The following is a 26,074-nucleotide window of genomic DNA, read 5'->3' on the forward strand; positions in this document are numbered from 1 at the left end:
TATTGTACCTAAAATCGTCAAAGTACCGAATATTGGAAGTTACCTATCTGGACAGGAGGAAAAATGCTTAGAAAGAACTTCTAGTATGGATTTCAAAACAATTCCATTAAATATTGTAGCTAAAATCGTAAATATTCCGAATATAAGGAGGTACCGTTAAATGGGGGATATACGATATCGTGGACCAATGTTGACAATACTCTTGCAGGGAGTAATGTATTCAGAAAGAATACCTTTCGTGGATTTTCAGAAAATTTCATTGAAAAAATTGGGGGCTATCTTTTTATGGGGGTTTCGAACTTGACCTACGAACTTGACCTGCCTGCAGGCAAAAGACTGATCTGTGCAAAATTTTAGCTTCTTATCTTCATTCGATTTGACTTTAGCGTGATTACAAAAGACGGACGGACGATAAGTTACAAACATAATGACGAACTTAATATAACCTCCATATTAGGTATGGTGGAGGGTAAAAAAGTCGGAATTAAAGTCTCTGGGCAATTTCCTTCCAAATGTTGAGTTTGGGAAATCGATATGTTGCAGATATCAATAACCCAATATACAGACACACTAACAGGGTATTAATTTTCCATCCGATAAAACCTCAATTATAAACGTTCTCCAATGTCGAAGAAACAATGGATTTCGTCCGTATAAAACCCTTATTTCGATGAGGCACATTTTGGACGTATCAAACGATACATACCCTCTGTAACCATATACAGGGTGAGATGAAAAAACTGCAACCAACTTCAGACTGCTGTCATTTCTAAGCCACTTGTCCGACAGCTGTTAAAATTATTCCAGTGACAGCTCAATAATAAATGTGAATAAATCTCTTGTGTCTCGTACCATCGCTCGTTACTGTGATACTGGTAGCGTAGCGCAACGTCAAGGAAGTGGATGGAAGAAAACAGCAACATCAGCAGAAGTGGTTCGAAAAGTAAAGAAGCGACTTGATCGAAACCCGCGTCGCAGTGGTCAAAAAATGGGTAGTAAGCTGAACATATCGCAATATTCCATTCGGAAAATATTGAAGAATGAGCTCGGGGTAAAGCCATTGAAATTCCAAAAAAAGCAAGAACTTGCACCGCAACAGAAAATAGGCCTCAAAAGAGCTAAGGAGTTGCTTCGCTTGGCCGAAAGTGGCGAACTGCCGAATTTGGTTTTCTCCGATGAGAAAACATTAGGTCAGCTGAAAATGTGCACCTTCAGTTGGCCACCAGAACTAAAGCACCATGGTGATGGTGTGGACCGCCATAACAGCCGATGTTCGCTCTCCGCTCGTAATAATCGACCCTGGCATCAGAATAAATGCCGAATATTATCGAAAAAATATTCCGGAGGGTGTATTAATCCTTGGGAACGCAAACATTTTGGCCGCAGACCTTGAACATTCCAACAGGACTGAGCACCATAGCACTTAGCACGCGCCACCCCAGAATATTTACAAAATGAGGTTCCTCGCTTCATTTCCAGCTCACAATGAATCTGCGGATACCAATCCGTTGGACTATTGTGTCTGGAGTATTTTGGTAAGCAAGGTTGGCACTAAATAATACCAATGTGTCGATCACCTCAAGCAAGTGCTTCGCCCGGAATGGGCCAAAATACCGTAGAGCAAAATTCGGGCATTCATTGACTGTTCGAAGGCCACAATTCGTGCCAAAGATGACCAATTTGAACAAATCTGAACTTATTTTCAAATTTGATGCTATTTCCGACATTTTTTGCTTTCATTCAATAAATTTAAAAAAAAAATGTAAAAATTATGGCGTTTGACTCTGTTGAAGTTTGTTTTATTCCACCCTGTATTCCAATTATGTATATTATGAATAAAAGGTCTATTAAGCCCAACTAAAATATCGAGTACATGCATATATTTATACCCTACACCACAAGGTGATCAGAGTATTATGTCTTTGTGCATTTGTTTGTAACAGGCAAAAGGAAACGAGATAGACCCATAGTTCGTTTTGATGATCTGCATAGAATCACATTCTGAGTTGATTTACGCATGTCCGTCCGTCCGTCCGTCCGTCTGTTCATGTATTTTTGTAAACAAAGTACAGTTCGCATTTATTGCCCTATCCAGATGAAATTTTGCACAAATCATTTCATTGGCCCAAGGACGAACCCTATTGAAATTGGAGATAATCGGTCAAAATTTAGATATAGCTCCCATATATATCTTCGTCCGATTTGCCTTTTATTGTGCACCAAACGTGTAATATCAGCCCGAATAGTATGGAATTTTGCACATACAACCAAATTAGGCCTGAAAATAGGTATGCCAAATTTGATCGAAATCGGTTCAGATATAGCTATAGCTCCCATATATATTGTTCATCCGATTTGTTATTTTTGTCCTCCGCAGCCGTAATATGCACTCTGTAACAACAATATTTGGGGAAATATATCAAATGCAGCTCAGAAATACCTTTGCTAAATTTTATCCAGATCGGTTCAGATTTGGATATAGCTCCCATATATATCTTTATCCGATTTCAAATTAATTGTGCACCAAATGGGCAATACAAGTCCGAATTTAAAATATACAAATGCTTCGGCATATTTAGTCCTTTGAACTTTAAATTATAATTATATTCATAGCGTGTATGATTGAATTCTCCCATAAAATCTTTCAATTGTTATGTGGAGCTCTTCTAAATCAGCAAAGTGGTGTATGGTATCATAAAGTCGGCCCCGCCCGACTTAAAGACTTTCTTTACTGGTTTTACGTTAGTTTTCTGAAATTTTCGATATGTTTTTAATATCGTTTTTCATGGAACCTGCTTGAAATTTTTGAAACACCTGTCGCTCGCCTGCCTCAAAATTTATATTCATGACAAGTGTGGCAAAATCTCAATTGGACTCCTAGAAAAATTAGGGTTATCGTACATCAAATTTCCTGCTAACTCTAATCAGCTTATCTCAGATCGGTAGACGTAGACGGTAAATGCGAGTACTAATAGGAATAATAGGAATATTTCAACGTTGAATTAACACTTTACACATCATGTGATGTGGGGTGCGATAAGCTTTGACCTTTACTTAATTAATACAATGTATTAATTTGAATTTGAAAATTGCCCTTTAGCACAAACCCAGCTTGCTTCTTATATTTTGCAAAACGATACTTCAAACTAGTATGGAAAAAACTCAATTCCTTGTGGGCTTATTTAGCAGTGTTATTGCATACAACTAACCCTATTTATTTTCCATCGCCCGGGGTCTACTCACGATATGTGAAATGTATTAACAATTAACTTATAATTTCCCCTAAAGCTTTAACAATTAATTAACTACCTATGTGGGTATTGAAATAAATTGTTTGCAATTTAAAATAAATTTAAAGAGTTTTAAGTTAAATTTAGCGCCACGAACGTTGGCCTGAGGGGAGAAAAACATTGCTATGGGGTGGTTTGAAAATTCACAATGAGTTAAAACACAATTTCCATAGAAACCATGGGGATCCACTTTTAAATTATATGGTTTTACGCCTATGCCGAAGGACATATGAATTTAAATAACGTAGGTTCAAATTAATTGTAAACATGAAAATATATATAATTTCTAAGAATAAAACGCACACACACAGTTGTATGAGTATATGCAAAAGTAACCCAAAACAATAACACAGACGCACACACATTAACATTTGTACACTTGATATTCGATGTAATAACTACAAACACACGCTTATGAATGTTTTATCAAATACAAATGAGTATGCACATAAAAAAAACGAAATTATGAAACTGAAATGATTCAAGTGCGGCAAGCTTAAACTATAAAATTAAAAATGAAATTTTATACAAAAGCGATTAGCATTTAAAATAGAAATTTTATTCATTTTGTTAAATCAAAAAAATATTATTTTTTTTTCGTCTAGAAAAAGATAAAAAAAATTCTACTATGGCAACTAATACTACATTCAGCTAATTGTTTATATTTACTACAACAATTTGTGCTTGCAAAAACAATATTCGCTATGGCTACAATTTTTTTAAAATTGATTTTGGTATCCTACCGTTTAGACTCGGCTGGGCGTATTGTATGAAACCTTCAGAGATATAATGATGTTGACTACTCGCCGTACTTGTACTGCAGCGTGGCATCATATTTATGGGTGCTATGCGAGCACGAATTTCTGCAGCTCTTGCCGTGCCCATGGCTGCCTCTTCGTCGTTCAGTTCTTCCTCCTCAATGTACATGGAGGGGACATCGCTGCGGGCGGGTCTGAAAGATAATTAAAATATGGTATTAAGAAAATGAATACAAAAATTTAAATAAAAATAACAGAACATTTTTTTATAATTTTTTGGAAGCGAATTTCCCTGATTAAAGTCTAAAAATGCCAAGTTACATTGGAAAAATGTGGGTGCAAGCTTTAAATTCAAAAAATCAATGTTCGTTCCGTTAAATATACAGAGTAAAATGAAAAAACTGCAACCAAATTCAGACTATTGTCATTTCTAAACCACTCGTCCGACAGCTTTAAAAATTATTCTAGTGACAAGCGTACAAAAGCTTTTTATGTGAGCATTTTCCAGAAAAACAGTTATTGGTGATGGAATTTAAACGTCATAGTGTGATTTCTTTATATTTGGCTGGTACACCATGGCTATCGTTAGAGCACTCCAGCATTTAAATGTGAATAAATCTTTTGTGTCTGGTACCATCTCTCGTTACCGGGATACTGGTAGCGTAGCCCGACATTAAAGAAGTGGATGGAAGAAAACAGCAACATCAGCAGAAATGGTTCAAAAATTTAAGAAGCGACTTCATCGAACCCACGTCGCAATGGCCGAAAATGCCTCGCGAGCTGAACGTATCGCAATATTCCATTCGGCAAATATTGAAAAATGAACTCGGGGTAAAGTCATTAAAGTTCCAAAAAGTCCAAGAACTTACACCGCAACAGAAAGAAAATGGACTCAAAAGAGTTAAAGAGTTGCTTCGCTTGGCCGAAAGTGGTGAACTGCCGAATTTGGTTTTCTCCGATCTGAAAACATTCGTTGTCCAGCAGTTTGTAAACAAACAAAATGATCGCGTTTACTTGCCAAAGAGGCGAGCTGAGATTGTGCACCTTCGGTTGGCCACCAGAACTCAAGCGCCGACCATGGTGATGGTGTGGGCCGCCATAACAGCCGATGGGCGTCCTCCGCTCGTATTAATCGACCGTGGCATCAGAGTAAATGCCGAATGTTGTCTCGAAAATATTCTGGAGGGTGTATTAAATCCTTGGGCACGTAAACATATTCTCCTCAGACCTTGGACATTCCAACAAGACTCAGCACCGCCGCATTCAGCATGCGCCACCCAAGAATGATTTCAAAATGAGGTTCCTCACTTTATTTCCAGCGTTTGAAGGCTATAATCTAAACTTATTCTAAAATTTGATCATATTTCCGAAATTTTTTGCTTTCATTCAATTAAATTTAAAAGTTATGGCGTTTGACTTTCTTGTAGTTTTTTATCTCACCCTGTATATGTTTTGTTAGGTCTAAATTAATTATTATTTAGATGAGTTACAAACGGAATGACGAACTTGGACAACAAAAATGTTTCTGGGAGACTTTCTTCATTTTTTCATGATGAAGACGTCATTACAGCCATGAGTAGTGTAGTTTTCAAAACTTCATACAATATACAAAATGTAGACACTTTATGAATTGTCTGTTTAACCTTTTATGTATTTTATGTTATGCTATACATTATTTAAATTTCCCCCACAAACTGATTAATTGATTGTGGATCAACAAACATCTGCATGTATTTGAATAGCTAAGAATCCCCAAGGCATCAGACTAAATTTGAAATATCAGAAATTAAATATATTTCAAATTTCAAATGAAATGTTTCATTGCAACGACGTGAACATGTGTGAGTGTTTGTGAAAAGGTGAATTGGTATTGAATTGCTTCAAGAAATATGTTATATTATTGTTTCCACATTCAAAGTCATTGAAATGATGATAATTGCAAACAATTTGTGCAGACACCTTTCCAAGAATTGTGTCTACCATCTTGATCATAGATTGTATTGAAATTGTAAGGCCAACATTTGGGCAACACATGTATAGATATCATGTCTAAATATTTTATTTAAAAACTTGTTGTATTTCATTGATATGTTGTGTTTGAAATGCGTTTTATGCAACTAGAAAATATATGCGTAGTATTTAAAATAGGTCAATCTTATGAGAAGCAAAAAAATTTACTGCTCCAATGAAATCTAAATAGAGTAAGCAAGTTACACCTCCTCCATACACTTTTAAATTTTTTATTAAAATTCCTTGCGAATATATACATTTTACAGATGTAGAGTTTTTAGCAATGTTACAGATAACAGTATGGGGATTATTTTGGACGAAAGATGAAAGCTACAAACCTGATTTAAAAACTCCCCCTAAACAAGTCAATATATTCTACAATATTATCTGTCAGAAAATTCTACTATATAAAAAAACGGCAACAAAGTCAAATGCCATAATATTTACATTCTTTCAATTTTTTTTTGAATGAAAGCAAAAAATTTCGGAAGCAGCATCAAATTTTAGAATAAGTTTTGATTTGTTCGAATTTGTCACCTTTGGCACGAATTATGGCCTTCAAACGGCCAATGAAACCGTCACACGCTGCCTGCTCTGCGGTATTTTGGCTCATTCCCGGTAAAGCGCTTGCTTGAGGTGATCGACACTTTGGTATTTTTAGTGCCAACCTTGCTCTACAAAATACTCCAGACACAATAGTCCAACGGATTGGTATTCGGAGATTTTGGTGACCATTGTGCGCTGAAAATGAAGCGAGGAACCTTATTTGTAACCATTCATGGGTGGTGGGTGCTGAATGCAATGGTGCTGAGTCCTGTTGGAATGTCCAAGGTCTGCGGCAAAAATGTATTCGTGCCCAAGTCTTTAATACACCCTCCAGAATATTTTCGCGATAGTTTTCGGCATTTACTTCGATGCCACGGTCGATTAATACGAGCGGAGAGCGACCATCGGCTTTTATGGCAGCAAACACCATCACCATGGCCGGCGCTTGAGTTCTGTTGGCCAACCGAAGGTTCACATTTTCAGCTGACCTCTTTGGCAAGTAAACACGATCGTTTTGTTTGTTTACAAACTGCTGGACAACGAATGTTTTCTCATTGGAGAAAAACAAATTTCGGCAGTTCACCACTTTCGGCCAAGGTCTATTTTTTTCTGTTGCGTCTATTTTCTTTCTGTTTATACCGTACACCACAAGGTGGTCAGGGTATTATGTCTTTGTGCATTTGTTTGTAACAAGCATTAGGGAACGAGATAGACCCATAGTTCCTTTTGATGATCTGCATAGAATTACATTCTGAGTCGATTTATGCATGTCCGACCGTCCGTCTGTCCATGTATTTTTGTAAACAAAGTACAGTTCGCATTTATTGCACTATCCAGATGCAATTTTGCACAAATCATTTGTTTGGCCCAAGGACGAACGCAACTGAAATTGGAGATAATCGGTCAAAATTTAGATATAGCTCCCATATATCTTTGTCCGATTTGCCTTTTATTGTGCTCCAAACGTGTAATATCATTCCGAATAGTATGGAATTTTGCACGTACGATAAGATTGAACCTCAAAATAAGTATGCCAAATTTGATCGAAATCGGTTCAGATATAGCTATAGCTCCCATATATATTGTTCATCCGATTTGTTATTTTTGTCCTCCGCAGCCGTAATATGCACTATGCAACAACAATATTTGGGGAAATATATCAAATACAGCTCAGAAATACATTTGCTAAATTTTATTGAGATTGGTTCAGATTTGGATATAGCTCCCATATTTAACTTCGTCCGATTTACCTTGGATTGTGCACCAAACGTCTAATATTTGCCCAAATTGGATGAAATTTGGCTCTTACGACCGAATTGAGTCTGGAAGCTAGTATGTAAAATTTGGTGAAGATCGGTTGAGATATAGCTATAGCTTCCATATATACTGTTCATCCGATTTGTCATATTTGGTATATGCACTCCGTAACAACGATATTCAGGGAAATATTTCAAATATATCTCAGAAATATCTTTGCCAATTTTTATCGAGATCGGTTCCGATTTAGATATAGCTCCCATATACATTTTTATTCCGCCCGACTTTAAGACTTTCTTTACTGGTTTTTAGTCTATTTTCTTTCAGTTGCGGTATAAGTTTTTGCATTTTTTGGAATTTCATTGACTTAACCCCCAGTTCATTTTTAAATATTTGCCGAATGGAATATTGCGATATGTTCAGCTAACGAGTCATTTTTCGGCCACTGCGACGTGGGTTTCGATCAAGTCGCTTCTTTACTTTTCGTACCATTTCTGCTGCGGTTGCTGTTTTCTTCCGTCCATTTCCTTGACGTCGGACCACACTACCAGTATCACGGTAATGAGCGATGGTACGAGACACAAAAGATTTATTCACATTTCGATGCTGGAGTGCTCTAACGATAGCCACTTGTGGAATAGTTCTTTCATTTCACCCTGTATGTCCCAGAGGACACCAAAAGCTATATCGATTTGGGATATGGAAAATTCCAAGTGAATTTCTTAATACTCGGTTTTTAGATAGAGCACTAAGACTATTTTCCTTTATGTTAAAAATTCTGATGTTTTAGGAAGGGTCCTGTTATTTACAAAACTCGGATTTGTTAATCTGATTATGGGATGAAAATAAAATCTTGCCTCAAAAGGGATATATTTTTTGTTTGAACATTTTTTCTCCCAATTCTAAAATAACTAAAAAAATAATCATATCTTTTTGAATCAGCGATATTTTTGTACAATCTTTACATCATAAACTATTTTTAGTACTTTTAACTATCCAGAATAAGATAACTATATTTGGATAATCATTCTCTTAGAAACCTTTAATGATAAGCAACATTACTATGGATTAATTACATTTATATATTTATATCTTAAAACAACTATATCTAATTAAACAACAACAGCAGGAAAACTTACAACTACAACATGAAAAACCAATTGAACACTTGTTCATCATGGTAATTGTGGGTGTAGGAGTAACTATTTTCCATTCACATCACGTTGGCAAGAGAGGCGGGAGTAACAAAAAGTTTTATTTTTAATTCATGTTGTTGTTGTTGTTAAAATCACAGCTACATCTATTGAGTAATTAATTTAATTAGGCTCATCACATTCTACTGGCCAAGGTATGAAATGGCAATAAATCAAAGAACCAAGAACAACAAAGAATGAGGAGCTAAACAATAAACTACATCAATTTGCCCTGGACATGGACATTCAATGGCTGAAACTACAACAAAGAGAGAGAGAGAGAAAGTCCAACAAAGACTATACCTTGCATTGCAAGCCAACCGTCGTGTTTATTAAATATACGTGAACTACTTGGCAATTCCTTTTTGGCATCCAAGGCGGGGGAAGCAAACTATCTGTGTTAGTTATTCTTCTTTTGCCTTCTTCCCTGCCCTCAGTTTATTGCGCACATAACATTGAATGTTCAATTAAGGTATTATATTTAACCAATAAATGGTTAAGTTATTCTTCAATAGCTTCCATAAATCTTTTAAGTTGTTCGATTTTTCTTTTCTAATTTCAGGTTAATTTAAAACAATTGTGTAAATCAATTGCTAAGTCTGGAGATGGGGGAATTTGAAAAATATCGATATTTGTTTTGGGCAATGATTGGGTTTTTTTTTTGAAGAATGACACAAGAATGTTTTGGGATTTGAGGGCTTATTTTATTTATACATACTCATATTTTTTAAGAAGTAAATAAATTTCAATTTACGATAGATACAAAAAATCCTCAGTTACTGGATATGATTTTTATACCCTCCACCATAGTATGGAGAGTATATTAAGATTGTCATTCCGTTTGTAACACATCGAAATATACATTTTAGACCTCACAAATTATATATATTTTGGATCAGCAAAAAATTCTTTGTCGATTTAGCGATGTCCTCCAGTTTGTGAAAACCATTTTAGCTTCCGAACGAAATGATGTAGATTGATAAAATTTTACTCAAATATATATTATGTCTGCAGGACTTTTGATATTGAAAATGGGCCACGTAGGTCCACGTTTTGGTATAGCCCCCATATAACTGTACCTCCATATTCGGTATTTTGATGATTTTAGCGACACTATTCATCGGATTTGTTTAAAATTTGGTATTTGAAGTTCGTAGCTCATACTAAATCCTATGACAGAAAATTGTCTGTGCAGGTCCATGCCTTCGTATAGCTCCCATATAACGGAACCTACCGATATTCGGTATTTTGATGATTTTAGCGACATTGTTTCAAATTTCGTATTTGAAGTTGATAATGAATACTACAGCCTAAGACAGAAAATTGTCTGTGCAGGTCCACGTCTTTGTATAGCTTTTATAAAACGGTACCTCCCGATATTCAGTATTTTAATGATTTTAGCTACATTATTCACCGATTTTTATACCCCACACCACAAGGTGGTCAGGGTATTATGTCTTGTGTATTTGTTTGTAACAGGCAAAAGGAAACGGGATAGACCCATAGTTCCTTTTGATGATCTGCGTAGAATCACATTCTGAGTCGATTTATGCATGTCCGTCCGTCCGTCTGTCCGTCCGTCTGCCCATGTATTTTTGTAAATAAAGTACAGTTCGCATTTATTGCCCTATCCAGATGAAATTTTGCACAAATCATTTGTTTGACCCAAGGACGAACCCTATTGAAATTGGAGATAATCGGTCAAAATTTAGATTTAGCTCCCATATATATCTTCGTCTGATTTGCTTTTTATTGTACACCAATCGTGTAATATCAGCCCGAATAGTACGGAATTTTGCACATACAACCAAATTAGGCCTGAAAATAAGTATGCCAAATTTGATCGAAATCGGTTGAAATATAGCTATTGCTCCCATATATATTGTTCCTTTGATTTGATATTTTTGGTACTCCGCAGTCGTATTATGCACTCTGTAACAACGATATTCAGGGAAATATGTCAAATACAGCTCAGAAATATCTTTGCCAAATTTTATCGAGATCGGTTCCGATTTGGATATAGCTCCCATATATATTTTTATCCGATTTCAAATTAATTCTGCATCAAATGGGCAATACAAGTACGAATTTAAAAGATACAAATGCTGCATCATAGCGTGTATGATTGAATTCTCCCATAAAAATTTTTAATTGTTATGCGGAGCTCTACTAAATTAGCAAAGTGGTGTAGGGTATCATAAAGTTGGCCCCGCCCGACTTAAAGACTTTCTTTACTGGTTTTAACCCTAATTTTGTTGAGACCTTAATATTGAATTGCCCATATATAAAGGGTACCCATTATATTGAGATATACCTAGTTCGCCCATTGACCTCATGACCTCATTTTTGCCATATTTTACCAAATTTATTTATTTTAAAGTTACATAGAATACATCTACTTTGTCTCAAGTTGATATTTGTGGCTGATTTCTGTTTAAGAAAGTTTTTAACAACTTTTCTCCTTATTTTTTTTTTTTTTTTTTTTGTTTGTGCTCAAGACCGTGACAGCTCATTACAAAGCCAGAAAATGAAATCTATTTGCATAGCCAACATTCATTCCAATTTCAACAACTATACAAAGGGATATTTCATTCATGCTTTCATTTGTTCGTTCTGCCATTTGTCGAGACAACATTAAAAGTGGCAAACACATAGACAGCCAGCCAGCCAGCCAGTCAGTCAGCTAGCAATGAGAATTGCAATTGTAACGACATTCATTTGCTTGCCAACACTCTCCAAAGTCTCATAATTTTCAATCACCATAAAATGTAGTTGTTGCCAAGTCCGGTTTAGTTTAAAATTATTGCCGCATTGCACGGCTAAGCGAAAGCAAGTAGCTGGAATAATAATACAAGTTGGAGGCAAATTCTCCAGAGCAAGCTGTATTGTTAGAGTTACTATTGCCGCCCAGCCAGCCGCCTCCATTGCCTAATATGACACAGTTAGTTGGATATGATAACGACACGGACAATGATGATGATGATGACGATGCGGGCGCAGATTTAATGCTGGTGGGACACGGATTTTAATATTTTCTGGCCTTTTGTCTTTGTGTATGACCGTGTAACGATGGTCTTGATCATGAAATTCACTACTTGGTCTGTTGCAAATAAAACTATTAACGTCTATTTATGGCTATGTAGTTTTCGACTGGCCTTTCGACTGCCTGCCTAGCTTCCAACAAACTTGCTGTCGTCTGCAAATGTTGTTGTCGTTATTGGTCTTACGCTCTAAACAAATTAAAAAGGAAGTTCCGAAAAAAAAAGTTTCAGTTGCTACTGCACACGGCCCTGCCCACCGCCAGCATTATCCAACAAACACTAAAAGGAAATGAATTAAAATAAAGGAAATTATGCCACACACTTTTGTACAAATGATCAATTTTATTCCGGACTCGTAACTCTCGTAAAACGTTTCAAGAGAACGGATAATAAAGTTGTAATTAATATGTACTTCACGGCAGCAGCAACAACACTAGAGGTGGTGCGGGTGTTTGCTTCTTCCCCCACCCCCCTTTTGGGACAACACAACATCATTCTCTGGTTGGTTATGACCATCCATTTTTGAAGGTAAAAACCTTGAAAATCATAACAACCATTTTCACAAATATTTATGGCAAAGGTATGTCAAAAAGGGGGTAAGTAGGGCTTTAAAATTAACTTTCAAATCTACCTAGGTGTTTCATTTCCGGTTTGTCGTAAAATTTTCAATTCCCTGAAACTTTGTCAGGTTAACAATGCCAATAAACTTTTTTATGGCAAAATGGAAGTGTTTTGAAATTAATTGGAACTTTTTATTGTTGTTTTTTTTTTTTTATTTTGAGAATTATTGACTAGAATATATTCGCCGTTGGTTTTGATTTTTTATTTCAATATTTTTTAATTGTAATGAATTTAAACAATGGACATTTTTTTTCTTTTTTTTCCATCTATCAAATGGCTTATATCTGCAGAAACCAACGTGTTACAGTTTTTGATATAAATCTATGAAAATGCATATTGACTTTATGAAGCATTTCAACACATTAAATCGTGTTTAATCTTGCACAGAAATGATGCATTGATTTCTGCCAGACCTCCTTAAAATTCACGCTTCGAGAGTGGGAGTTTCATACGTAGTTTACCATTAACTCTTTTGTTTCGTATGGGAGCGCTCTGGAGACACTCTTGTTTGTCAAAACAGAGTAGGATCAGAATAGTTCGAAATGGAGTAAGAGTTTGCTCTAGGGGTGAAATCAATTAGAAATAAATATTATGTTTGGGGAGAGTTTGTTTTTTCTTGTCCCATGAGTGCTCTTGCTCGACTACGAGCGAGTTTCTCTCTTTACTTGAATGGGAGCGCTCTGGAGACACTCTTGTTTTCTCTTCGAGTAAAGAGAGAAAGTCGCTCGTAATTAAGCAAGAGTTTGAAGGCCATAATTCGTGCTAAAGGTGACCAATTCGAACAAATCCGAACTTATTCTAAAATTTGATCCCATTTCCGACATTTTTGCTTTCACACAATAACATTTAAAAAAATGTAAATATTATGGCGTTTGAATTTGTTGCAGTTTTTTTTTCTCACCCTGTATGGGGCACTTATGGTTTTCTTTCCAAATATAAAGAAATCACACTATCACGCTTGATTTCCATTACGAATTACTTTTTCCGTGGAAAATTTTCACCAAAATGCTTTTGTACGCTTGTAATCAATATAATGAGCTGTCACTGGAATAATTTTAACAGCTGTCGGACAGGAGGCTTAGAAACGACAGCAGTCTGAAGTTGGTTGCAGTTTTTTTATCTCACCCTGTATAATAGTGGATTTATGTTTACAAAATTTTCCATGGAGATATTCTCTAAATATGGAAAATTTGGATCTATCTCCACAAAATTTAGCAGGGAGAGATTCTTTCAGATCTGAACTCAAAATGTCAGGTTACTCATGGTTGGGTTTAAAATTTTTGATCGAAACCTTTAAAATACCGAAAATTGGGAGGTATAATAGTATGGGGACTATACCAAATACTGGAGCAATCGTTAAAATTTTTAGTATGAAGATATCTACTCAGAACTCGAAATGTCAATTTACACATGATTTAGCTTAAAATTGCGATAAAACCCTTAAAACTACCGAAAATCATGAGGTAACGCGTTATGGGGGTCACAATGAAACGTGGACCAATATGTCCCATTTTTAATATCAGACATCATAGGTGTAATATAAATGTCTGAGCACAATTTTAAAGCCATATAATGCTTCCCTGAATTAATGTCCATTTTTGAGGATCTTACTCCATTTTGCGTTGGTAGTAGAAAGGTTTGATTTAATCCACTGCTGAACACTGACCATGTTATAAGAATACAGGTAGACGCATCGACACATCTGCTGGGAAAATTAACTGTCAAAACTATTTTGAATGAAAACTTATTCAAATCCTTAAAAAAATTGGAAAATTGCATATCAGAACAACCACCGATAAATAAGTATAAAAATCTACTTATTTTCGTCAAAACATTAAAATTTTTGGGCATATCATTGTTCCCAAGCATTGATCCGTCTACCTGTATTCTCCGACCTTTAACAACACTTATTTGGAATATCGATAGTTTGAAATAGAAATATGGAAATTATTTAATAGTATGGACGTCGATAGTAAGCCTTAGCTCTGAGAAATGGTACCTAGAAGATCCTTTCTTAGAAGTTAGTTTTTCAGATATAGAACTATTCTCCCAAAAATGTTCTCCCCAAAAATGTCTTTGCTTTGTTATTATTAATTATCCCATTCACCATAATTCCTGAGACTACCCCTTCCGTCACTTCCCCACAGAGACACTCGTCACTACCGGTCAATAAGCCACATCAATTGCGAATCACTAACAATTCTCCACAATGCTTAATTGAGTTTTGTTCATTTCTATTTGATTAACTATCGCCTTGGTGGCATGACATTATTCACAGCATGACCCATAAATAACGATGACTTCCATTACCGTGTTCCGTGATTTTTTTCCACGTTTTTTCGAAAAGAAAGGGAAACAGGATGTTCCAATTTATCAGAGGCACTAAATCAAGGCCAGTTAGCTGCCAACCATGGCTTTTGTTTATGTTTTTCTTTGGCCGTATTCTTCTTTGTTGGATGCCAAGGTGGAGGGTAGCAGCAACAGCCATTGTTGTTATTCTTGTGTCATCGCTAATTGGATTTACTTATCGGCTGAGCTCAATCTCAATTTCAAATTAAATGAGTTGTGTGAGTTGTTTTCCTGACTAATTTGCTGTTATTGTTGTTGTTGTTGTGGAAATAAACCAAAGCAGGAAAGGAGTATAAAAATACATTCAGTGATCTATTTTCGTTACTTGGCTGTTGTTCTTTTAATCTCTATTTTCCGCTTGGGGTTGAGTGTTCAATGTGTTATTGTTTTTGTGCGAAAGTGGCCAAGTGTTCCAACTGGCTGCCGCGCCATACAATATTGTTAACTATTTCTGAGAAGAAGAAAAAAAGCTGAAAATATCATTGATTGTGGCCTTCACAGGCCCCCCCTCAGCAGAGGTGGTCATGTGTATGGCCAACAATTTGTGTGGGAGCACCCATTGTTTGTTTTTCCACATTTTCCCGTTATTTTTGTTGGCAATTAACGCTGTTTAAGTTAAATCTGCTGAAGATAAGATTTTGTTTTGTCAACTGTTGGAATGAATATTCCTTCCGGTAAAGTAAACACAAGATGTGCACACACACACATACAACAATGTGTACATGAATCAGTTTAAGAATATATATTGTATAACACACATACACACACATATAATCCACTTACTCTCACACACATTGTCATAGGCAACGACAATAATTCGTGGAAATATATTTATGTCATAGTTCTACTTTCCTTGGCGGAGGACACCAACGATGCGACATTTCAATGAATTATCCAGAGAATGAGACCAATTTTATGGACTTTCTGTTCTGGTTCAACTGCTTTGCTAATTGGCTATCATTATTTGTAATCAATTCAGAATTGATATTAGTCATCTTCCTATAACTTGGACCATGGTTTGGGAGTTATTAATTAATAGGTTGTCTAGATAACTGTATCACCAGGGAATTGTTTATTAGTTATTAGCAATCAAAATCAACTTTATTGTTGTTGGGCATAAATTTGTTAGCGAATGTGGGGGGGGGGGGCGGACAAGGGCACATAGGAGATATGTGAAGAGGTTCAATATTAAGGCATTTGCCAGAGGTTACACTGAACTGAACATTGTGAACAGTAAGATAGATCGGCTCTTATAAGGAAAAGAATAAAAGAAAAAGAATTCAGAAAAAATGAAAATTTTTAGAGCCCATTTCTCAAGGTTTTTTTTTTTAACTGTAAGGTAAAGTGTTATCCCGATTATCTACAAATTAATTATACAACCACTTTAAAGAAATTAAAATCATTTGCTAATACCTCGAAAATTTCGACTAATTGTACAAACTTCCCAAAACTATATACCTCAGGGCATTATTTGTTGTCATATATATATACAGGGTGAGATAAAACAAGTAAAAAAACATTAAGTTCGGCCTGGCCAAACTTTTAATACCCTCCAACTTAGGGTAAAAGAAACATTAGAAGAAATGTGGCAAAAACCATTAAAATACCGAATATCGGGAGGTACCGTTATATGGGGGCTACACCAAAACGTGGACCTATAATTACAATGTTTCGCCACACGAACTAGGACCCATTATGACCCACAAATACCAATTTTTAGACAAATCCGTGAAAAAATGTGGAAAAAACTAAAATACCGAATATCGGGAGGTACCTTTATATGGGGGCTATTCCAAAACGTGGAACTATACATGCAATGTTTTGCCACACGCACAGGGACCCGTTATAACCTACAAATACCAATTTTCAGAAAAATCCGTGAAAAAATGTGGCATAAATCATCAAAATACCGAATATCGGTACCTCCCGTCATATGGGGTCTATACAAAATCATGGACACATACATTCAATGTTTCGCCACCAGAGCTGGAACCCATTATGACCAACAAATACCAATTTTTAGACAAATCCGTGAAATAATGCGGCAAAAAAATAAAATACCGAATATCGGGAGGTACCTTTATATGAGGGCTATACCAAAACGTGGACCCATACATGCAATGTTTTGCCACACGCACAGGGACCCATTATGACCTACAAATACCAATTTTCAGACAAATCCGTGAAAAAATGTGGCTTAAATCATCAAAATACCGAATATCGGGAGGTACCGTTATATGGGGACTATACCAGAACGTGGACCGATATATATTTTCATTACAAACCATCATAGACACAATGAAAATTGCTCTGCTAAATTTTGGCGCTCTACGTCAAATAATGTGGGCTGTATCGTGATTTCAACAGACATACGGACAGACAGACGGACATCGTTAAATCGTCTTAGAATTTTATGCTGATTATAAATATATATACTTTATGTGGTCTAAGACGAATATTTAAGGATGTTACAAACGGAATGACAAATACCCAAGGTGGAGGGTATAAAAATGCAACAAAGTAAAATTCCATACTTTTTAAATTATTTTTAAATTTTATTGGATGAAAGCAGAAAGTGTCGGAAATAGCATCAAATTTTAAAATAAGTTTAGACGAATGTTTTCTCATCGGAGAAAACCAAATTCGGCGGTTCACCACTTTCGGCTAAGCGAAGCAAGTCTTTAGATCTCTTGAGTCTATTTTCTTTCTGTTGCGGTGTAAGTTCTTGCACTTTTTGGAATTTCAGTGGCTTTACCTCGAGCTCATTTTTCAATATTTGCCGAATGGAATATTGCGATATGTTTACCTCGCGAGCCATTTTTCGGCCACTGCGACGTGGGTTCGATAAAGTCGCTTCTTTAATTTTCGAACCATTTCTGCTGATGTTGCTGTTTTCTTCCGTCCACTTCTTTGACGTCGGGCTACGCTACCGGTATCACGGTAACGAGCAATGGTAAGCGACACAAAAGATTTATTCACATTTAAATAATGCGGTGCTCTAGCCACTAGCCACTTGTGGTTTTCCAGCCAAATGTAAAGAAATTGCACTATCATCACGAATAACTTTTCTTGTGGAGAATTCTAACCAAAATGCTTTTGTACGCTTGTAGACAATATAATGAGCTGTCACTGGAATAATTTTCGGACGAGTGGCTAAGAAATGACAGCAGTCTGAATTTGCTTGCAGTTTTTTCATCCCACCCTGTATAACTAATTTAACTGACATTACTAATTGTCTGTCATGTACTTGACACATTCATTTACCGAACAACATATACACCCACGAAGCCAGACACTAAAATCATTTAGACCAACCACTCAAATCCTGTAGAAATTAATGTGACTCGTTGTTGATTGTGTGCAAATTTATTGGGTTGGATATCACATTTTCCAAATATCCTTAAAATAAAATTTACAAAAAAGTAGGACCTATAAATATATCCGTATTTTTTAAAGGACTGCTTTTCAAAAAAGTTACTAAAAAGCAACAGATCTTAGACAGATTTTCTTTTTTTGGAATGAGATGAAATTTCCTTCATCAAGAAAAGTTGCCTGTACATAAGCAGCTTCAAATCATGGCTAGGCATTTTAAGATCAAATTATAAGAAGAAACGACGGCAGGATTCGAGTGCGGTTCTGGCATCCCTTTATGATATGTCATAAAATATGCCATGCAAAGACTAAAAGCTGCTTATGTACCCTCATCTAAAGGGTCAACAATTTTACAAAAAGGATTCTTTTAATCATATTTTATATAATTTTAGGTACTTTTTCTCTAATAAAGGGCCCTTTAAAGCATAATTTACTTAAAAGTACTCTTACTAGAATTTACTTAAAAGTATGCTTAATGAAAACTTCAAAACCCCATTCCCAATAATTCTTACAAAAAAACTTTTAAAGTGGCCTTTGAACAAAATTATCTAAAACTAATTTTTTCAATAAATTGTCAACATTTTATCGAATAACGGCCCTGAAAAGCATAATTTATCCAAAAAGCGTACAATAGAAGTACCATTTGTTGAAGGAAGATTCCTAAAACGTTCGCTTTCTAAACGAAACGGTTTTTAAACTGACCCTTCAACCTTAAAAAGCAGCGTTCCTCAAATAAAGGCATTTTTAAATATGATACATGTTCCTTAACTGTATTTTATCTCCTAGAAAAGTAACTAAAAGAACCCTTTCTCCAAACATATCCTTAGAAATATCCTTTATTAAACGAAATGTCCTTATATTCACATTTCTCTAAGAAAGGATCCTCAATAGCACTCAAACAGTTCTCAATAGAAAATCAAATTTTTTTAAGGAATATGTTGACGACACTGAATACTGCAGGTTTTGTCAGGACGAGGAGGAAACTGAGACGGTGGAGCACTTACTCTGCCACTGCCCAACTCTTATAGGAGGAGCCAGAGGCTAAAGTGACTAAGGACGACACGCTGATTACACCGTGGATGCAAACCTACTAACTTCTCTACTCTTATTTCAGATTCTCCTTTCTTCACTATCCCTTATTCATTTCCTTCTCTTCTCTTTGTTCTATTCTCCTATCTTCTTTTGATTAGGATGAACACAATGGACCAATAGGTCTCCGAGTGTAGTGGTTATTTATACAACCTAACCTTAATAAAGAGTCCTTAAATGCCACTATGCGGATTTTCTTATGAAAATAATTTGGCCCACAGCAAATGAGGATTTTCCTCTACAGAAAAAGAATGATCCTCAATAACGATGGATTTATTTTCGATGGAAAAAATGTTGTCCTTAGCGACTGAAGTTTTTTTCTGTTAAAAAAATTTGTCCTCAAGAGTTGAAGATTCTTTTCATGGAGTGCCTTTGCTTCAGTTCATGAGGACGGAATGTAAAAGATTTCCCTCATGTTCCTCATGAGAATGCTGAGAATGTTTTTCTATACAAAAAATTGCAAATCATCAAATTCGGATATTTTTGATCCACCCTAACGTTATTTTTAATATCTAGCTTATGTTTGTTATTTCCCTAATGTCTGATTGTTAAAACCGCGTTCAAAACACACTCCTTGCTATATATAAATAAAAACCACAAAGCCGGCCGCCCATTATTGTGGCCCGCATTTACCGACATTTTCCAAAACAAAATGTTCACAACAACAAAAAAGTGTCTGCTCCGGTTTATTTGTGGTAAAGAAAATAGTACAAGGAATAAAAGGAAATCTGTGTGTGTGTGTGTGTGTGTGAAGGGGGATAATTCTATAAACATATCTGGGGGATGAGTGTGTCCATGTGTGTGCTTTACTTATAACCTCACAACAGATTATGTTTATTGTACTTTTGTGACTCATTTCCGTAGAAAAATGTTAATAGTATTTGCAAAACGCCGTGAAGTATGCATTAATTTTAATGATTCGGTGGATGTATGTATGTCTCCTATTTGTCAAACAGATATGTAACGGTGTAATTGGTCTGACAAAAAATATTGAAAAGAAAATGTGCTCGCCAGACAGACATTCAAAGTTTGACAGTTTTACTTTTATTTTCATCGACCCAAATGGTACGGCAATTTGAAGTGATTTATATGTCACCATTTGGTGGAATGGTGTCATTAAAAGCTAGCATACACATAATGTTCGAGTCATATGTAAAGCAAAATTTTCTACATTTATATTCTACATTTATATTTTTTTAATTATTACTTTAAGACCACTTCTCATTATATTCTTATACCCTCCACCATTCTATGGAGGGTATATCAACTTTCTCATTGCGTTTGTAACTCCTCGAAATATTCCTAATAGGCCCTACAAAATATATATATTCTGGATCAGCGTAAAATTCTAAGACGACCTAGCGATGTTCGTCTGTCTGTTGTAATCACGCTATCTTGCGAACGAATTGAGAAGGCTACAATTTTGCATACATGCATAGTTTTCCAGTAGATAGGTTAAGTTCGTAAATGGGCCATGTCGGTCCACGCTTTCTTTTAGCCCCCATATAACGATACCTCCCGATATTCGGTATTTTCATGATTTTAGCGACATTATTTACCGGAATTTTTTAAAATTTCGTAATGGAAGTTCGTAATGGGTACTATAACCTATGGCAAAAAAATGTGTACGCAGGTTAAGATCTTCGTATAGCCCCCATATAAAGGTACCTCCCGGCATTCGGCATTCTCATGATTTTAGCGACATTATTTACCGGAATTATTTCGAATTTCGTATTTCAAGTTCGTAACGGGTACTACATCCTATGACATCAATTTTTATATGCAGGTCCACGTTTTTTATAGCCCCCATCAAACGATACCTCCCGATAGTCGGTGTTTTGACGATTTCAGCAACATTATTTGTCGGAATCGAATCAAATTTCGTATTGAAATATCTTAATGGGTATTACAACTTATGGCAAAAAAAATCGAATGCAGGTCCACATCTTCGTATAGCCTCCATATTACGGTACCTCCCGATACTCCGTATTTTCATGATTTTTGAGACATTATTCACCGTAATTGTAACAAATCTTAATGAAGTTCGTAATGGGCACTACAGCCCATGACAAAAAATTTCATATGTGGGTCCACGTCTTCGTATAGCTTCCATATAACGGGTTTTACTTATGTGGTAGTTGTGGAATAGTTTTTGGATTTTTTTTTTTTGTTGAAATTTTTCAATTTCCTTCGAAATGGTGGAGGGTATTAAAAATATAAAAAAAAGTGATCACAAATAATAGCTAAAAACGCCGAAAATTCAATATTTAAGGAGTTATGGCCATTTTAAAATTCCTATTATTTCACAATTAAAAAAGTGATCACAAGCAAAAGATAAAAACGCCAAAAACTCAATATTTAAGGAGTTACGGCCATTATAAAATATCCAATAATTCACACTCAAAAAAGTGATCACATATAATAGCTAAAAACGCCAAAAACTCAATATTTAAGGAGTTATGGCCATTTTAAAATCCAATAATTCACACTTAAAAAAGTGATCACAAATAATAGCTAAAAACGTCGAAAATTTAATAGTTAAGGAGTTACGGCCATTTCAAAATTCTTATTATTTCACACTTAAAAAAGTGATCACAAACAAAAGATAAAAACGCCAAAAACTCAATATTTAAGGAGTTATGGCCATTTTTAAATATCCAATAATTCACACTTAAAAAGTGATCACAAATAATAGCTAAAAGCGCCGAAAATTTAATATTTAATGAGTTACGGCCATTTTAAAATTCCTATTATTTCACACTTAAAAAAGTGATCACAAACAAAAGATAAAAACGCCGAAAACTCAATATTTATGGAGTTATGGCCATTTTAAAATATTCAATAATTCACACTCAAAAAAGTGATCACAAATAATAGCTAAAAGCGCCGAAAACTTAATATTTAAGGAGTTATGGCCATTTTAAAATATCTAATAATTCACACTTAAAAAATGATCACAAATAAAAGCTAAAAATGCAGAAAACTCAATTTTTAAGGAGTTATGGCCATTTTAAAATATTCAATAATTCACACTTAAAAAAGTGATCACAAATAATAGCTAAAAACGCCGAAAATTCAATATTTCAGGAGTTATGGCCATTTCAAAATTCCTATTATTTCACACTTAAAAAAGTGATCACAAATAATAGCTAAAAACGCCGAAAATTCAATATTTCAGGAGTTATGGCCATTTTAAAATTCCTATTATTTCACACTTAAAAAAGTGATCACAAATAATAGCTAAAAATGCAGAAAACTCAATATTTAAGGAGTTATGGCCATATTAAAATTCCTATTATTTCACTGCTTTCTGTCCGAACTTAGCTGCTTTCTTACTTATTTAAATCTTGTTAATATCAAGTTCAGAACAACCGACAAACTTGACAAATATATTTCCCCTATGGTGGCAATGTAAATGGATTTAATGTTAATGATTCAAATGGAGTTGTTCCTTATCAAGAGCCACCAAACGTAATGGAAGACCAAACACCTTGGTATTCCACCCACTTCCTCACAATCACATACATGCACAGACTTTTGTGAAGACAGACAATCAAATGTGCTGAAGGTATTATTTCTGTCTTCAAAGGGGGTAATTACGACAAACAGACCAAATCATCTTTACTCCTTGCCAGTACAAATATACGTATGTGATGGCCACCTACTGTGTTGGAAAGTGTGCAGTACAACGTTTTTTTTTTTTCGTTCTCCTTCAAAATAAAATTTATAACACAAAATTTGAATAGCAAATTTTGTAAGACTGGCATGAAAAGAAGAGAAAAAAAAAAAACATTCACTCATATGCTCTGGCAGGTCCTTAGCATTCATTATTCTGCATATTAGAGGAGGATAGGAGAGCGACAACACACACACATACATTCATACATGACGATGATGATGACGACTTACTTCCGAAAAATACCCATTAACTACAAACAAGCAAAAATGGAAATTGCCTCAATTAACATTTTCAAATACGTGCATACACACACACACAAACACTACGAACGATGTATGTGTGTAGTCTGCAAAAGGGACCTTAACAAATCTCAATCATCAGCTTAAGGTTGGTGCTGGGCGTTTGTTATTTGCCTTTCATATCAACACTTTGGCAAAAAGCAGCAAACATTTCATATCTGATAGAAGGCCTAAAAAATAACCTCCCATTCATACTCGATTGCTATACCATGCTAAGTGGTTGTGGTTAGTGCTTATCACACATGTTTCTACTCATTTTGTTTTGGGGTTTCTTACACGAATAATTTATGGCTAATTTATATTTTTGTAATATTTTACATACCTCATACTCTTGCGTACATCTTGTGGCTGGGGTGCTCTCGGTCGATGTTTGCAAACAACCACAATACCCGCCACAATAATCGATGTCACAATAACCGCTCCAATGGCCACCACAGCCGCCAACAGTAATAGTGTTGATTGTTTTTCGGGGCCACCACCTATACTGGCACCAGCACCACTGGCTGCAACACCAACATTACCGCTGACATGATGCGTTGTTTCGGCAGGTGTTGGATCCTCCGAGAGAATGGATTCATCTGTAACCAAAAACAAAAAGAGTCATAAAAAATTGCAATAAATTTAAATGGAAGAAGAATTTATTTGTTTTACGAGAGCGAGTTGTTGTTGTTGCTTTTCTTTTCATTTTGCTTTTCAAATTGGAACGTATGAGTGATTTCGTTTTGGGGATCAGCCACATAAATTATACGTCACACAATGTGAAGGGTACCCCACTCAAAGGAAAAAAAAAACAGGACAACGAAGATTACTTGAAAAAAGAAATACGATAACATTCAGATTTATATGTAAGAATTAAAATTTATTTCCAGCCATTAATTGCAATCAGATTTGGGTGAAATATTTATGTAACACCTGTGGGAGGTTAACTCAAGTTGAGGAGAAGAAAAAACGAATTTCGTGAAATTCTACGAAAACATTATTCGATAATGCTATTGATACAATAAAAGTTGAAGAGGAAACAGATATGGTGTTCTATAAACAAAATACTTTTAAATGTGACCTGAGAATAGAAAAGCTTTGAAGGCAATTCCATCGACCCAAATGGTACGGCACACAAAAAAAGGAGTCCTCACAAAGAAAGGAGTCCTCTTAAAGAAGGCATCGTGTAGAAGACTCTTTCTCATTTCTCTAAAGAAAACAATCTGTTTAACAGTCTTCCATTGAAATAAGATTTTTTTCTGGTTTCGGATAAAAAAAATACCTTTTAGATCTTGGGAAGAGGGAAACTTCTAGATATTTTAAATAATGAAGGTCTTTTTACAGTATTCGATATAACGAAGACTCTTGTGGTTATCCATAGAAAGGATACTTTTTTCGGTCCTCTACCAAAAGAAGACATTTATATTGTTCACGATAGAAAGAAGATATTGAAGTGTTTGTTTTAAGAGAGAAAACATTGCTACTGTCTTCAAAGAAGACCATGAAAAAACACATATTTTAGGAGACCTTATCTTTCTTTAGAAGAAAACAAATAGTTTTTCTCCCGTAGATGAGATATTTTTTTTCTGCTTTCTATAGAAATAAGAGCTTTGTAGTTCTTTCAAGTTCTTCGAAAGAGAGAAATCATCTTTACATTTTACGTTGGAGAAAATACCGTTTATAGGAATTAAAACTTTTCTAGAACAAGAAAAACTTTTTACGGTATTCTATACTTTTTATCGTGGTTTTCCGTAGGCAGGATATATTTTTACGATCTTCAATGAGGGAAAAAACTTTTCTACTGTGTGATATATAGAGAACTACTTTTCTACCATCTTCAATATAGAGATATATAGATATATAGCGGTAATAGGGTACAGCGTTCGATTAAGTGAAGACCTTCTTAATGTAGGAAGAATATATTTTTACCGTCTTCTACAAAGAGAATAAATTTTCTGCGGACTTCTGAATAGAGAAGAACTTTTCTTATTCTTCGAAATACAAGATTTTCCTACAGACTTCTAAGATAAAAGATTTTTTGCGATCCCATATTGGGAGAAGAACTTTTTGTGATCTTCTGTATACAAAGGGCCACTAAAGGTTTGGAGGTTCTCTATAGAAAAAATACCACTTGTAGGAAAAAAAACTATAAAAGATAATTTACGGCAAGAATAGCTCTTAAAAATCTTCAAAATAAAGAAAATTCCTATAAGAGCTCAATAAGAAAATCTTCTCAACAGAGAGAATTTTTAGAGGTTTTCTTGACCTCCCAAAGTTCTTCTAAGGAGAGAACGCCTCTCAAAGGTCAACTATAAAAGTCTTCTATAAAGAAAATACTTTTTTGGGTTTTCTATAGAAATGATCTTCTGCGGCTTCTTGAAAGGGGGAAGCCTCTAGCGGTTATCTATGTAGATAACCTCTTAAAGTCCTTAAAATAAATCCTCTTGGAAGAGTTCAAAATACAGAAAGTCTTCCTTAGACAAATGCCATTTGATATCTAGAAAGATTTGAAAGGCTTTTTATGTTTTTCGACAGAGCGAAGACCTAAACCTGTCTTAAAAGAGAGTTGTTTTTAAAAGATCGCCCGAAGG

At 35.2% G+C, this 26,074-nt stretch overlaps 1 protein-coding gene across 9 annotated transcripts in view; it reads right to left on the reverse strand.

Moving 5' to 3' along the window:
* LOC109612281 (uncharacterized) overlaps positions 1-26,074 on the reverse strand; it is a 518,415-nt gene that overhangs the window by 15,870 nt on the left and 476,471 nt on the right. For all 9 annotated transcript variants that reach the window (XM_059129591.1, XM_059129597.1, XM_059129594.1 and 6 more), the window contains exons 16-17: positions 23,827-24,082; positions 4,034-4,242 (exon numbers count right to left, since the gene is read on the reverse strand). In XM_059129591.1, the coding sequence (XP_058985574.1) occupies positions 4,034-4,242; positions 23,827-24,082 (465 nt within the window). The remainder of the gene's footprint in view (positions 1-4,033; positions 4,243-23,826; positions 24,083-26,074) is intronic.

The sequence above is a fragment of the Musca domestica genome, unplaced genomic scaffold (assembly GCF_030504385.1).
Source record: "Musca domestica strain aabys unplaced genomic scaffold, Musca_domestica.polishedcontigs.V.1.1 63, whole genome shotgun sequence".
NCBI classification, from domain to species: domain Eukaryota; kingdom Metazoa; phylum Arthropoda; class Insecta; order Diptera; family Muscidae; genus Musca; species Musca domestica.